General features: G+C 40.3%; 1 protein-coding gene across 1 annotated transcript in view; it reads left to right on the forward strand.

The window, feature by feature from the left end:
- The first annotated feature begins 871 nt into the window (after positions 1-871).
- The window catches only part of LOC115361791 (interferon-induced protein 44-like), a 61700-nt gene continuing 47944 nt past the window's right edge, over positions 872-14627 (forward strand). The window contains exon 1 of the mRNA XM_030055422.1: positions 872-920. Within this exon, the coding sequence (XP_029911282.1) occupies positions 875-920 (46 nt within the window). The 5' untranslated portion in view covers positions 872-874. The remainder of the gene's footprint in view (positions 921-14627) is intronic.

The raw sequence follows: 14627 nt of genomic DNA on the forward strand, positions 1-14627 counted from the left end.
ACACTCACCTTTAGTTTTACTCTCAGTGAGTGAGTCATTTCATTCTGCAGTGAAACAGGTTTACAAGGGAAACTAAAAGTGAGATGATCACGGAATGTTACCGTACAAGAAACTGGAGGATTTCTTGTTAATCAGGAGGCTTATCAACGCAGTGAGAGAGGGCAGAGCTACATGATCAAAACTTTGTTTCCACCACACCCTGCACTCTCTCTCAGCTCGACAGCAGCACAGGTTGGTTTTTTCTCAGTTTGTTCTCCTCAGGTTTTGTAGTAAAACACAGACGTACTGTTGTTTCTATTGTTAGAATTCAGTGTTTTGTCTTCATATTAATGCAGTGATTAATACCTTCAGTCACTGAGGAAATGGGATCATTTCAAACGGGAAGAGAAACCTGGACACAGCAGATCATTTCTTTAAGCTGCTTCTTTGATTTTCATTTTCAGTGTCTGTGGTGATTTGAAAACTGGTATGGCTTCCATATTTAAAGGTAAGAGAAACTTTTTTTTTTTTTTTTGTCAGGCTTCATTTCATTTGAATCAGTGACTTTTATTAACTTAGCTTTAAGAGTTTATTTGAATTTCTGAATATTTTCACACCTATTTCTCACAGAATTAAACCAAAACTGCAGATGCTTTTATTTTAGTTATAAATTGTTATTATAATGTTAGATTTAACTAATCTCTAAAGAAATATTTTTATGTTGTACCATATACTGTAACTCATTTTGAGCTTAAAGTGTAATACAACTTGAAATATTCAACTTTTTCAAACAAGTTATTAAGTCTCAGAGTTATGATTACAGTTTTGTTTAGGCAATGAATAAGTTGTTCCTTAAGCTGTAATATCGAAGTTTTACATGTGTTATTTTCTAGCAATGAGAGGTGGTTCCTCGAAACCTTCAACTCCCCCACCATCTCCTCGTAAGACACCATTTTAAAACTCAGTGTTGATTAACTGATCACTCAGAGAATGACAAGTGCCTGCATGATGTCTCTGTGAAACACTGCTGACGTCTTAACCAACATGTGGAATTTATTTCTCAGCATTTAGGGAGCCATGGAGAGAAATACCATGGGAGTAAGTACCAAACTAATGTCTGTGTGGCGCTCTCTGTGTTTTAGTATTTTCAAAATGATAGAAACTGTGCAACATGATGTTTAGTGACTGTTTCTGGACGTACATGATACCATGTACGTGTCGGCGTCTTTAATAAAGGATCATTCCATGCCATTCCAACAAATTTTCAGGACATCCCACGCACCTGGGTCTTAAAAAATTCTGAAATTTTCACCGGTTGTCCCTTATTTATCCAGTAGGCACACTGTAAAATTTTAGTTTGCTTGGATGGATACTTTTTGAAATAAGGCCAATTTAGTGAGGGGGTTATTTGCCGATTTTGGTGCGATTTTCGCGCGTTCTTATTTTCCCTCCATTTTCAGGTGTCAATATCTCAATATCAGCGATCATGGCCTAAAATGTTATGTTTTCGGTTTGTTTGTTCGTCTGTTCGTCTGTCCGTATGTACGTCCCATTCTCATGAACACAATATCTCAGGAATGCCTTGTGGGAATATCTTCATGAACTGATTAAGATTAAGGGCCCACTCACATTGGCAAGTTTGAGCCCGTATCGTGCTAAAGCCAAAATCCCCCCCTCCCCAGTCCCCGGCTGGCCTGCACTCACATTACCTTTTTCCCAAACGCGCCCAAGCACGATTGCCCCCGGTGTGCACGTCATCACGTTGAAATACGACAACAACAGGCATGGCCCAACGTCATTATAAATCAATGTAGTTCAAATACATCATGTCTTCCTTTTAACTAAAAAACGTTTTTGGTCCTTTTAATCAGACATGGGATGTTTATTTACCTTGACAGTTTCGGAGGCAACTTCCTCCTTCTTGAGAAAGTGTCCAACTGACAGCCGGAGCGGCACCTGTCAGATCCGGCAGACCGGGTGACCGGGTGGCCGCACACCGCGCGGTGCCATGGCCAGTGCCGGCCGGTGCCGACGCGGTGCCGGCTAGCACCAGGTCTGCCGGATCTCCGCACACAGACTGCTGTACTTTCATTATAAACCGACTTTTGTTTATACGCGGTTGCAGCAGCACAACAGACAATGACACAGACAACATGGTTGATTATTGATTGCGCAACGCGGCCATTCGCCGGTAATCGTGCTGCGCACATTAAACAGTGTTGCAGAGGCAGGAGGAAAGTTGCATGATTTACGTCCGCGCACTGCGTGCGTGACCGTGCATGTGCTCGTGTATGCGCCCGTACCGTGCAGAAGCACACCCCTTCCAACCGTGCCAGAGCGGAGGAAGTTACTGTATTCAAGCACGATACGGAGCGATCACACTGGTCAAAGAATCCGGATTTTAAGGGCAATCGTGCTTGGGCGCGGATCAAACTTGCCAGTGTGAGTGGCCTCTCACTCTGTCAAATAGGATAAAATGATGAAGTCATGACATTTTATATACAAAAGAGCAAATGTCACCTTTACTGTGACATCACAGTGGTCTGCAAAAACACTATTCAACACCATGACTCAGGTGGCTTAAATAAACTGTAAATAAACATAAAAAAACACATTGTAGCATAATGACTCATTTTTAACCTAATTATTTTATACTGACATGATGGTCAATATCTACCCCTGGCCTGCAGTGATACTCGCTCTTACTCCATCAGGTCCCTTCTGGCCCCTGAAAATGACCCTTCTGCTTATTAAAGTAACATCAGCGACTGTCTGACCAGTTTGGATCAGACAAGAGCATATCAACCCACCCAGCAGAAGACTGCAGTCCTCTGTCCTCCTCTGTGAAAATAGCCTCTAAGTGAAGACAGCATGCTTAACACTGGAAATCATTCACTGGAATCATACATGTCAATATAATGATAACTTCCATTTTGCCAAAAAAAATATTCTTCAAAGTCTATTTCCTTCAAAGTCTAATCAAATCTAAGATGATATGATCTGAAGTCTTTTCTTTGTTAAACAGAGACAAAGACAGAGAGCTGCAGTACGTGAGGAATTACAAACCCTACAAAGACGACGTCAAGCATCTGAGAATCCTGATTTATGGTTCAGTTGGAGCTGGAAAATCCAGTTTCATCGACTCTGTCGAAAGTGTTCTACAAGGCATAGTCACAACCACAGCTTTGGCCGAGGCAAATGCCAGTGAAAGTTTCACTAAGGAAGTATGAATGCCTTTTATTGTCCAGATAAACTAAGCAACAGCCACATCTCTAAACTGCAAACCAAGTATAGCTACAGTGCATCACCGCAACTGCAACAGAACCTTGATTTTCCAAACCCCTCAGGACTTAAGGTGTTTTCAATACCTAAAACCTCAGATAATTGAAATATGCACAAAAATGCACCAGACCATTTGGAGGAAAAACATCAATTTCATGAAATAGACTATCAACGTGTTTGCAAAAACCTTTGTGCTACAAATAAACTTTAAAACACAGGAGAAACATTTAGGTCTAATAGTAAGATTACAGTTGTTTATTAGCTTTTTGTGACTTTTTGTGACTTTTTGTCACAAACACACACACACACACACACACACACACACACACACAACAACAACAAAAGTAACCACTGAATACCTGAACGATTTGCTGGAGGACAAAACTGTAACAAGACAATCAGATCAGCAGGATGCTGTGCTGAAAGCTACAGCAGAGTAGGGCACAGCTTGGAGTGGGAAGGAGAAAAAAAACAGTGGAAATGGTCACTGTGGTTGACCAGTCATTCTGTGACACTGGGGGTTAGATAATCAAGGACCTACTGTAGTCGCAGTATTACAGCAGGGGACATTTTGAAAATTAAAAATAAGCCCAAGCTCACCAGACGATAGCATTATCATAACAGCAGCTCTGTCATCTCTGTGCTTTATAGTATAAAACCTACAAAATCCAAAAAGGAAAGCCCAGAGACTTTTACCCTTTTGTCTTCAATGACACTATGGGTCTTGAGATGCAGCACGGAGGAGTCCATCCAAAAGACATCAAACTGGCCTTGGAGGGACATGTGACAGACGGTTACATGGTAAAATTAACTCATCAGAGCTTTGGGATGAAAGCCTCTTTGCTGACAAAAATATTTAATGAAAATTCTGTTTACATCATTACGTAAATGGTTTTTGCATTGCTTTCTAGTTCAATCCTGCATCTAAACTGTCAGGTAACAGTCTGTATTACAACAAAGAACCAACTCTACATGACAAAGTCCATGTTCTGGTGTGTGTTGTACCTGCTACCCAAATACCTATAGTACCTGATGACATTGTGAGGAAGATAAAGAACATCAGAAGGACAGCCAGTGAGCTGGGTAAGAGCATACATCAGGATGTTCATTAGTTTGTGTGTAAAGCTGTGGTGCCACATTGAGTACGTTTACATGCACACCATATTCCGGTTCGGGTCAATATTCCGGCTAAGGTAACTGCGCCGCGGCAACTGGAATATTCCGTTTACATGTCACTTGGCATGCCCCCGTGTTTCGGAGTATTCCACTCTCTTACGTAATGCGACACTCAGCCGTGGAGGACAGCAGCACGCGTATCGGCGTCTGGTCTGCCGGAAATACAGAATTCTTCTTCTTCTTCTGTCGCTAGTTCTATGTTTTCTCCCATCGATATACTCCGTAATATTTAAGTCTTTCATTAGCTGAAGGCGGACTGCAGTCTCCTGGCTCTTGCTGCTGTTCGCCATGTCGTTCTCTCCGCTTGCAGTAACCATAGCAACAAAGATGTCCCAGGATTCCTTGCGAGTCGAGCATGCGCAGTCGCAGGGCCGCCCCTCCCTACACGCAGAACACACAGCTGCGTAGGGCCTCATTTTGCCCGCGGGCATGGTGCGCACGTCGCCCATGGTACACGCGCGTCACCCGCGGCGCGCACGCGATTTGGCCGATGCACGCGCGGGATGCCCATGAGACTAGAGAACCAAGTCAGCCCAAGCCAGGAGGAGAGAAAAAAGAGACCTGTAATGTGACACCCCACTGCACTCATCACTGCAATGATTGACAGCAAACTGCATCTGACCAATCAGTGGTCAGATGCACCGACACTGCTGCAGGTGAGGAGAGGACACTTGCCAATGCCAAGGAGGCATTTTGAATCTGGAGCTACTAAGAGGAAGAAAAAAATCAAAACAAGAGGAAGCTCGTGCTTCACTTGAAGGTGGGTGTGTTGGTGAAATAAATGTAAAACTTTGTGGCCCTACATAAACACCTTAGCTGCTCCTCAAAATGAGATAGAAGAGAGACGACTGTAAGGGCCAATCCCAATTCACCCCTTAACCCTACCACTTGCCCCTTCCCCTCCGTTTTGCGCGTTCACGCCTAGGGGTAGGGATGTCCCAATTCTTGTTGAGGCGGAGGGGGAGGGTGGAGTTTTTTCAGAGGCACACTCCAAAGCGAGTGCTACGAGAAATCTCCCACACTTCTCACACAATTAACACAAAAATCAATAAAGTCAGCGATTGTTTGTTTGACATTACACCACGACACCAGCTGGCTAGCATGTTGTGTGGCTAACGTTGGGCTAACTACAACAAAACTTGTTGACGGTCTATCATTCATACCTCAAGCTGATTCACCGGCGCTCCCAAGCGTCGAATTAAACAATTAGCCCCGAGAAGCCGTGGGTTACAGTGATTTTACAACGGCTGAGGGGCATTCTTATCGTCGGCACGATGCACAGCGGAGACATCTCCTTACATTCTTCCGATTTGCTATTGACAACCGCAAAAAGATGCCAATAGCCCACGCAAGAGAGATTACCACAGTTGAAGACGTCATTTTGAGATTGAGATTCACCGGCAAAAAAAAAAATTGTCGCATCTGTTTACAACGTCACTGATGACTAATGATGACGTTTCCGGGGATGAAGGGTTGTCCCATTTCATAGGGGAGTATTTCAACCCCTACCCCTTGTACCTTTGTGGCAAGGGGCAAGTGGCACTCGAAAAAGAGGGGTAGGGGTGAAAATAAGAAATGAGATTGGCCCTATGTCTCTGTCATTTGTCTGCATGCATTCACCTCTGTGAAGAAGGAGTGGTAAATTGACCAGTTGGTGGTCGAATATTAGCTTAAGCTTTTGCTCCAAATAAAATGCCGCTTAGGGCCCGAATTTGGCCAGGGGCAGCCCTGAGCAGTTGTGACTGAATATTCCGGTTCGGGGCATTTTCCGATTAAGGTGTTTACATGCCTCAATATTCCGGTTGGAACAGGCACATGCCAGGGGTCTGATCCGGAATTCTCTCCAACCGGAATATGACCTTAATCTGGTTTGGTGTGTTTACATGACTCGTGCGCAACCAGAATATTGCGAATATTCCAAATAATACAAGAATATGGTGTGCATGTATACGTACTCATTGAGATTAGTCAATGTTACCTTGAAGACTGTATTCTTAAAGTACTGAACGGTTTCCTGTTGTGTATCTGCAGGAATTCCCCAGCTGGCTGTCCTCACCAAAATTGATTTAGCCTGCCCAGAGATCCAGGAAGATCTGAAGAACGTCTATAAGAGCAAGTACATGAAGGACAAAGTGAGTTTCTACTTGTAATTTTATGATAGATGGTATAGAGATTTTAAAATATTATACACTGCTCAAAAAAATTAAGGGAACACTTCACATCACACATCAAATCTTGATGAACAAATTCAAGTCTTAAATCTTTACTATGTACACTGAATCATTTGTTGAGAACAAAATGATGTAACAACAGTCAATGGAAACCAAAATTATCAACCAATCGAGGGCTGGATTCAAAATCACTCCAAAAATCAAAGTGAAAAAAGGAAATCACAGGCTGATAAAACTTGCATGAATTTCATCACAGCAGCACATAATGTGACTCAGCAAAGTGAAGAATATACCTCCTCAGACCATCACTGACCCGCTGCCACACTGGTCATGCTGGATGATGTTACAAGCAGCATAACGTTCACCAGGGCGTCTCCAGACTCTCTCACACCTGTCACATGTGCTCAGTGTGAACCTGCTCTCATCTGTAAAGAGAATGGGGCTCCAGAGGTGGACCTGCCATTTCTGGTGTTCTCTGGTGGTTCCAGTCGAGCTGCACGGAGCTGGGCTGTGAGCACAGGTCCCACTAGAGGACATTGGGCCCTCATGCCACCCTCATGGAGGCTGTTTCTGACAGTTTGGTCAGAAACATGCTCACCAGTAGCCCTGGTCACTTTGCAGGGCTCTGGCAGTGCTCCTCCTGTTCCTCCTAGCACAGAGGAGCAGATACCGGTCCTGTTGCTGGGCTGATGGCCTCCTACGGCCCCATCCAGCTCTCCTCATGTAGCAGCCGGTCTCTTGGTATCTCCTTCATGCTCTTGAGACTGTGCAAACCTTCTTGCAACCGCAACTGGGGCTGTGCCATCCTGGAGGAGCTGGACTACCTGTGCAACCTGACTGGGCTGCAGGTCACCTGACTGGGCTGCAGGTGCCGCCTGATGCTACAAGTAGTGACGAGGACACAACACAACACAGAACACAAAACTTTAGAAGAATCAGTCAGGAAGGAAAAGCAAAAGTCTGTGGCCACCACATGTAAAACCATTTCCTCTTTGGGGTTGTCCTGCTGTTGCTTCTCCATTGCACCTGTTGTCACATTAATCTCTTTAATGATGTCTGCTGTTCTCCAGAGCAAAAGATACTGACAACAGTACTTCAACAGTACAATCCACTCTTGAATGGTACAGTCATTCAAAAAGGCCCATTTTATAATTATTAAGGTATTTTGATGATCGATGATGAATTCACCTTTAAACCAGATACTGAAGAGAAAAAAAAAAGAGAATAAAGCTTTTCTGAAGGTTTTTTTTTTTTTTTTTTTTTTTTTTTTTTTTTTTATACAGAAACAAGTCGTGTTTCATCTCTGTCTTGTAGACAGAAATTGTGGAAGCGATTTTTCTCTCAGTGCTAGATTAGTGATGTGATTTGCAGACATGCAGCAACATCCACTCTTACACGCCAAAATGCTAAATCCTAAATCAACCTTTCAGCTCTTAAAAGTGTGTTGGCCATCTATTCATAGTCATAGTCATAGTCATATTTATTAACTCTTCACCACAACAAGACAAAATACAAAATAAATGATGAACAGTCAGAATGAATCATCACAGGTCAAAATAAACAGAAAAAACAAGCCTGCCCTCAATCATTTAAAGAGTGGCAAAACATTATTCAAGAAAGCACCCAATTTACATATTGTTCGTAAATTATCAGTCCTCAATAAAGCTATACATTTAAACATAGATGGGCGGTTTAAAAAATATTTAGGCAAGTACTTATTTCTGTTCTCGGACAAGGTTAAATTTTTACATTCAAACAAAACATGATATTCATCTCCCAGGTGGCCGTCGTTACACAGATTACAAAACCTTTCATTCCTTTTCAGACCCTTGTATCTACCTGTTATTTTAGGAAGTCTATTAGAAGTTCGGAGATTACAGATGCCCTGACTATACTTCTTATTTTCACAGAGTAAATATTTTTCAAAAAAACCTCTTTAAATTCACAATATAAATCACATGAGGACATATTCTGTAGTTCATAATGCCATTTCTGCACAAACTGATACTTTAACCTCTGCTCAACTGCCATCTTCAACCATTTAATGTTATCACATCTCTGGTCTGACCAAACAATCCACAATGATACATATAATTCAGTAATATATAAATTAAATAGACAGTTATACATCACCCTGCTGATCTTTGTTTCCTTCCCCATCACTAAATTCCCCCAACAGCCAATGATTCTTTTTTTGATGTCAACACATAAAGGGAATCTTCCAAATTCGCCATAAATCATGTTATTTCAAGTGGACATTTTAACTTTAAAAATATACTTGAGAAATTTCAAATGTAATTTCTCTAAGATGTCTACCTTCTCAAATCCCCATACCTCGCAAGCATACAGCATTACTGGCGTCATCAGCCTATCAAAACAGCACGTTCTCACTCCCCATGCGTCAACAGCCTGACGAATGGTCAGGGTCCCTTAGCGTCACATGCCGACTCATTAGGCACCCGTTTCTCGTCAGTTTTCGACGAGTTGGGTAACCCGACAGACTTACATAGAACTCCCACAGCGTCTGAAATAGACGCCACGGGAAACATTTGGGGCGTCAAATAACTCTTTGTTGTCATGGTAACGGGCCGTTTTCTACGTCATGTAGCGTGGTAATAGAGTCTGCCCAACCTGATCTCACAGAAATCCGTGAAATGAGCACGACCTCTTAAAAACGCATTGCGTGCTCCTCGCATGTAACCTGTTTTAATCATAGATTTCTATGGTTTTAATTCCGTGTGGTCACCACACAAACAGTGTTCACTGAAAGTCAATGAGGATCTGTGCTGGACACACAGATTCTCGGCTTCAAAGACCTCACGCTGTGGGTGGTGGTTCATAGATCCTGGAAGTGCAAATTTAATCGATATTCTGAAAAATAGTTCTGATTATTAGGCATAACGTTGTAACCATCCAAGGCAGACTTACCACGAGCTATGAGGTTGTGTAACGATGTAACAAAGTTTTATTTGCGATGTCATATCACGGAGAAGTACTACATTACCCATAATCCTAATGTTTATCAGCGACGTGTCTGATTTGACAACTTTCATCAATATAGTGCATGAAAGTTGTCAAATCTTCTTAAAAGATTATAATATGCTGATATGTTACGCCATTGAACACCATCCTTTCAATGAGTGAAACAGAGTGGGTGGAAAAACTGTGGAAACACATCAAAAATAGCACTAAAGATTCATTTTTTTGTCTTTTGTTTTTTCATAACACATCTTTACTCGTGATATAAACATAGGCTACATGTTAAGGTTATACTTTTGCTGCTGAAAAACTACCGTATGTATGTTTTCTAAACCTAATTTCACAACTTTTATGCTAACCCGGAAGAGGGGTACCAGAACTACAATCTTGCAACACACAGAGGTGTCCTGTGCCATAGGTTTTGTAGTTCTAATATGTTATGTCTATTATGTGATGTTGTGATCACTAATTTTGCAATCTTAATTAAAATTTTTGGGTGTGGGAAGAACGCCTGTTTGGTCAGATTTTATTTTTTTTTTCTTAAGACAGTGAAATCATGTTTTTTCCATGTTTTGACTCTAGTCAGTGGCGCCCCCAATTGGTTTGCCATCGGACATGATAGTAGAGGTCAAGAGCTTTCCAAAAATGTTGACCCCATGTCTGTGCCATTTTTTGTTGCTGCACTATAAGCCTTTAAAAGTGTCTCAGGTGGCCATATTACCATATTTCCCCAGTTAATCGCCCGGCCGCAAATAGCCGCCTGGTTCTTTTAAACGCCTGGGGTCTGCACCCATTTTGCGTATTAAACGCCCACCCGAATAACCGCTGGGGTGATTATTTGCATTATATTGAGGTAACCCAAAATAAGGCTATTCACCTTATTTTGCAGAAGTAAACAGTTAGCCGCACAATAACACCATTTTCTGTCAAAATAAGAGAGCTAGCTCACGTTAGAAAAAAGGGTGTACCGTAATCTTAAATCGACCGATTGTAAATATGTTGGACAGTAACTGTCATCACAATAATGGCCTGGTGCAGGTCTGTGCAAAAATAAATAAAGGCCTGCAGCGAATAGCCGCCTGGTTCTTTTAAACGCCCGGGGTCCAAGTTGATTTTGCATATTAAACGCCCGGGCGATTAATTGGGGAAATACGGTATGTACAATTTCTAGCTCCTCACCATTACAGAGGAACTGATACTTTTCAACATCAACTTTACAGTGGCCAAATATTGTAACTTTAGTTTTCTTACTATTTATAGTTAATTTCCATTTCTTGCAAAAAAAAAGACACATTTGATCAATCCCTTTTTGAAGTCCTTCCTTTGTTGAAGCCATAGTGATAGTATCATCTGCGTACATAAGCACCATGAGTTTAATGTAACTACCTATCATCTCCAGACCATATCAAATGCTTTGCTGTAGTCAATAAATGAACAAAACAGGTTACCTTTTTTTAAAAACAAAATAGGTCTACAGCTTGTTTAAGGACAAAAATATGGTCAGTTGTGAAGTACCCATTTCGAAAACCTGCCTGATTTTCCTTCAGGATATTATTACTCTCACAAAACTTGCACAACCTTACATTAAGTATATTAGTAAAAAGCTTGCCAAGGCAACTTAGAAGTGTAATACCCCGATAGTTGTTACAGTCTTCGATATTCCCATTCTTCTTATAGATTGGGACAATGAGACCGATAACCCAGTTTCCAGGAATTACTCCTGAATTCAAAATCATATTAAACAATTTAACATAAACAGGCAAAAAATGCTAGCTGTACTGTTATTGTATTCATTTAAGACTTTATCTATACCAGCAGCCTTACCAGCTTTAAGGCTTGCTATACCTTTTACAACTTCCTCCTCTGTAAAATCAGCATTTAATTCCTCACTAGCAAAAATATCATCACTACTGACCATTCACTTACATCTTACTTACTTACATCACTTACCAGAGAAGGCTCTGGTAACTGATCCTTGTGAGGTTCACTGTCTGCCATGGTTTTAAAATGCTCATAAAAGTATTTCAGCTGGACAGTGCATTCTTTACCTGTATCGTTATCGGACAGTATATTCCAATATTGCTTTGGGTCTTTCTATTTCTCTAAGTTCATTATTAAATTTGTTTCTGTATGCTCTTTGTGCCATAATCATTTTTTTTTGTAGTCTTTACTTTTGACCCTTAAATTTTCTTCATTTTCCACATTTTTACATTTATTGTACATCCTCTTAGCTTTAAGATATGTCTGTCTCTTACAATAACAGGATTAAACTATTTTTTCATATTCACAGGTGTTTTCTTTTTCTTTTTCCACATCTTTCTGTGGAAGGTAACTCGCACTATCAGTCATAATTCTACATATTTCATCAGTTATTTCATCCACAGGCATGGGATCCCAGTTATGTGTTTTCCAGATTACTTAGCTGAATATTTGCTATATACTACTCTTTTTTCTCTTTGTGCCATTTACCTGTTTCTGGCCCGTCTTGTGTAACACAGCTCTTTATGTCATTTTGACTTTCTGGTTCTGCCTTCTGGTTTTTGTGATTCCCGCCTAACACCAGTTCGACCACACAATGTTTGTCTGACAACAGGAAGTCAAAATCATGCACATAAAACTGTTTTATTCTGCTAAATATCGGGAGAGAACATGTCAATCACAGTGTGATCAGTTGTGGTGGCTTTTCGTACATATTTATCCTCCCCACATCTACCATTTATGATACAAAGAGCAAGATTTTTACACATATCTAAAAGGACAGTACCATATCCACCATAGTCTTTACAAGTGTCCACTGACTTTCTCCTTAATCTTATATCAGCCAGTTCCAGCATTTTTGCAGTGCATATAGTTTCTTCATTACACTCTTCCTCGTCGATTTCATCCATAATCCATTCTTCCCTTTCATTAGTGTGTGCATTCATGTCTCCACAAACAAGAATATAGTTAGTATCCACAGAGAGTTCAATAATGACTTGTGTCAGATCATCAAAGATACCAGTATTGGAGTATACTCTTCATATACTCCCCCCCTTTCCTTAGCATATCTGAAAAGCTTGTATTTCATATTTGTGAGGTCTTCACAGATGAAAACTTTTTTGTACGTGTCATTTTCCTTTAACTTTATCTTCTTCTCCATCAGATCAGCTTTCTTTCTTCTACTCTCAAATCTGACATTAGAAGAGACCGGCATTTATTTGTATTTAATTATGAAGGGCTACTCCAAAAATTGCCCTTATATTTGACAGCGCTGGTTGACTGGACAGTTAGAGGCTGATTGGTGCTGCAGGCTCCTAAAATTAACACAAACCTGGGAAAAAAACGCTTTTAGATTTCTTGCACCACGCATCTGGAAAGAACTACTCAAAACTGTTAAACTTATATGCTATGACTTTTTTTTTTTTTTTGACAACTTTTTTGATTGTTTGACTAATTTTTAAATAACTTATTATTGTGTTAAATTTTGTTTTGATATTTTTTGTCTTTAACATTGCTATCATGATCTTTTTTTGTTATTTATTATTTTATTATTGTAATTATCAAAGAGAATAGAATAGAAGATACTTTATTTATCCCACAGGGAAATTCAGGTTATCACCATAATATCGAAGACTTTAATTTTTTATGCAATGTACTCAGGTGTCCCTCGAAAATCTTGATCTCAGTGGGATTTATTTTATTAAATAAAGGTTATTATTATTGCTATTATTATTATCTGAGCAAAAACAATTTTTGACATCAGCTGTTCCTTTTGTTACTTTCATCTTAGATGGAGCAGTTCAGTCAGTTGGTGGGAATTCCAATGAACTGCATCTTTCCTGTGAAGAACTACCATGAAGAAATCGACATGAAAGATGATGTTGATTCTCTGATTCTGAGCGTCCTGAGACGGATTATCGACTTTGGAGAAAATTTCATAAACCGCATGGAAACCTAAGTCACTTTCATTTGGCTTTCAGAGATGTTCATGGCTTTGTAGAAACAACATAATCCTGCTGACATGAGTGAATGGATTTGCTAACAAAATGAACTCAAAAATATTTTTATAACAAGATTCTACGTGTTGAAGTTACAATCATTTTTAGCTCGTCTGCATTTTTATTGACTGTAGTGACTGCAGCAGCTTCGTCATGTGTTTCATCAGATTCTTTTTGTGAAAATATGTGAAAACTTTCATTTTGGCTCATCTTGCAAAAGCAGGTAGACTGAGAAAAGCTACCAGCCACAAATATTTACCAATCATAAAACTGCTTTACATATTATTTACAGGCTGTGCTTTTGAGGTTTTGTTTTATTTGGGATGTCAGTGCTTCTCTTCTACGAAGAACACTGATATCTTTTTCTTTCTTTTCTCTTTGGTTTCATGTTTTCGCTTTTCAGGCTTAAAGCTGGAAATGTGTCAGCATGTATCTGCAACCTGCAATTTTCCATTTTGTTTTTCGAGATTGCAGAAAAAAATAGTAACAGCTTTCAATATTGCAGGCAAAAAAAAAAAAAAATTCCAGGTAATTTTGTCCTTTTCCACCCAATCTGGCTTGTAATAGGTCCAATAAAGAATAAAGATGGTTATAAACAGTTTTCAGTGTGATTTCTTCTTAATAAAATTTGAGAATACCCGCAAATATTTGGTGTGGGAGATACAGGTGGCGTTCTGTTCACTTCCCTGTTGTAAAACTCCCTGGGGACGAGCAGCTCTCCTTCCCGATGTGATGATGTTGCAGGCCTGAATGGAATGTGTGTGTGTGTGTGTGTGTGTGTGTGTGTGTGTTTCTGTGGACAAAAATTAAATATGAATACATCAGTCAAAAGCTAGAAAAACATTTTCTGTCATATCTGAGAAGAAACATGTCCCGACCTGAATGGATGACATCTTTACAGCCCATAATGCCTCCATATCAAGGACTGCAACAACACACACACACACACACACACACACACACACACACACACACACACACACACACACACATACACACACACACACACACAGAGCAGTGTATCTACAACCCTGAGTGACTGTGTCTTTGGTATGTAGCTGAA

This window comes from Myripristis murdjan, chromosome 7, assembly GCF_902150065.1.
Source record: "Myripristis murdjan chromosome 7, fMyrMur1.1, whole genome shotgun sequence".
Lineage (NCBI taxonomy): Eukaryota > Metazoa > Chordata > Actinopteri > Holocentriformes > Holocentridae > Myripristis > Myripristis murdjan.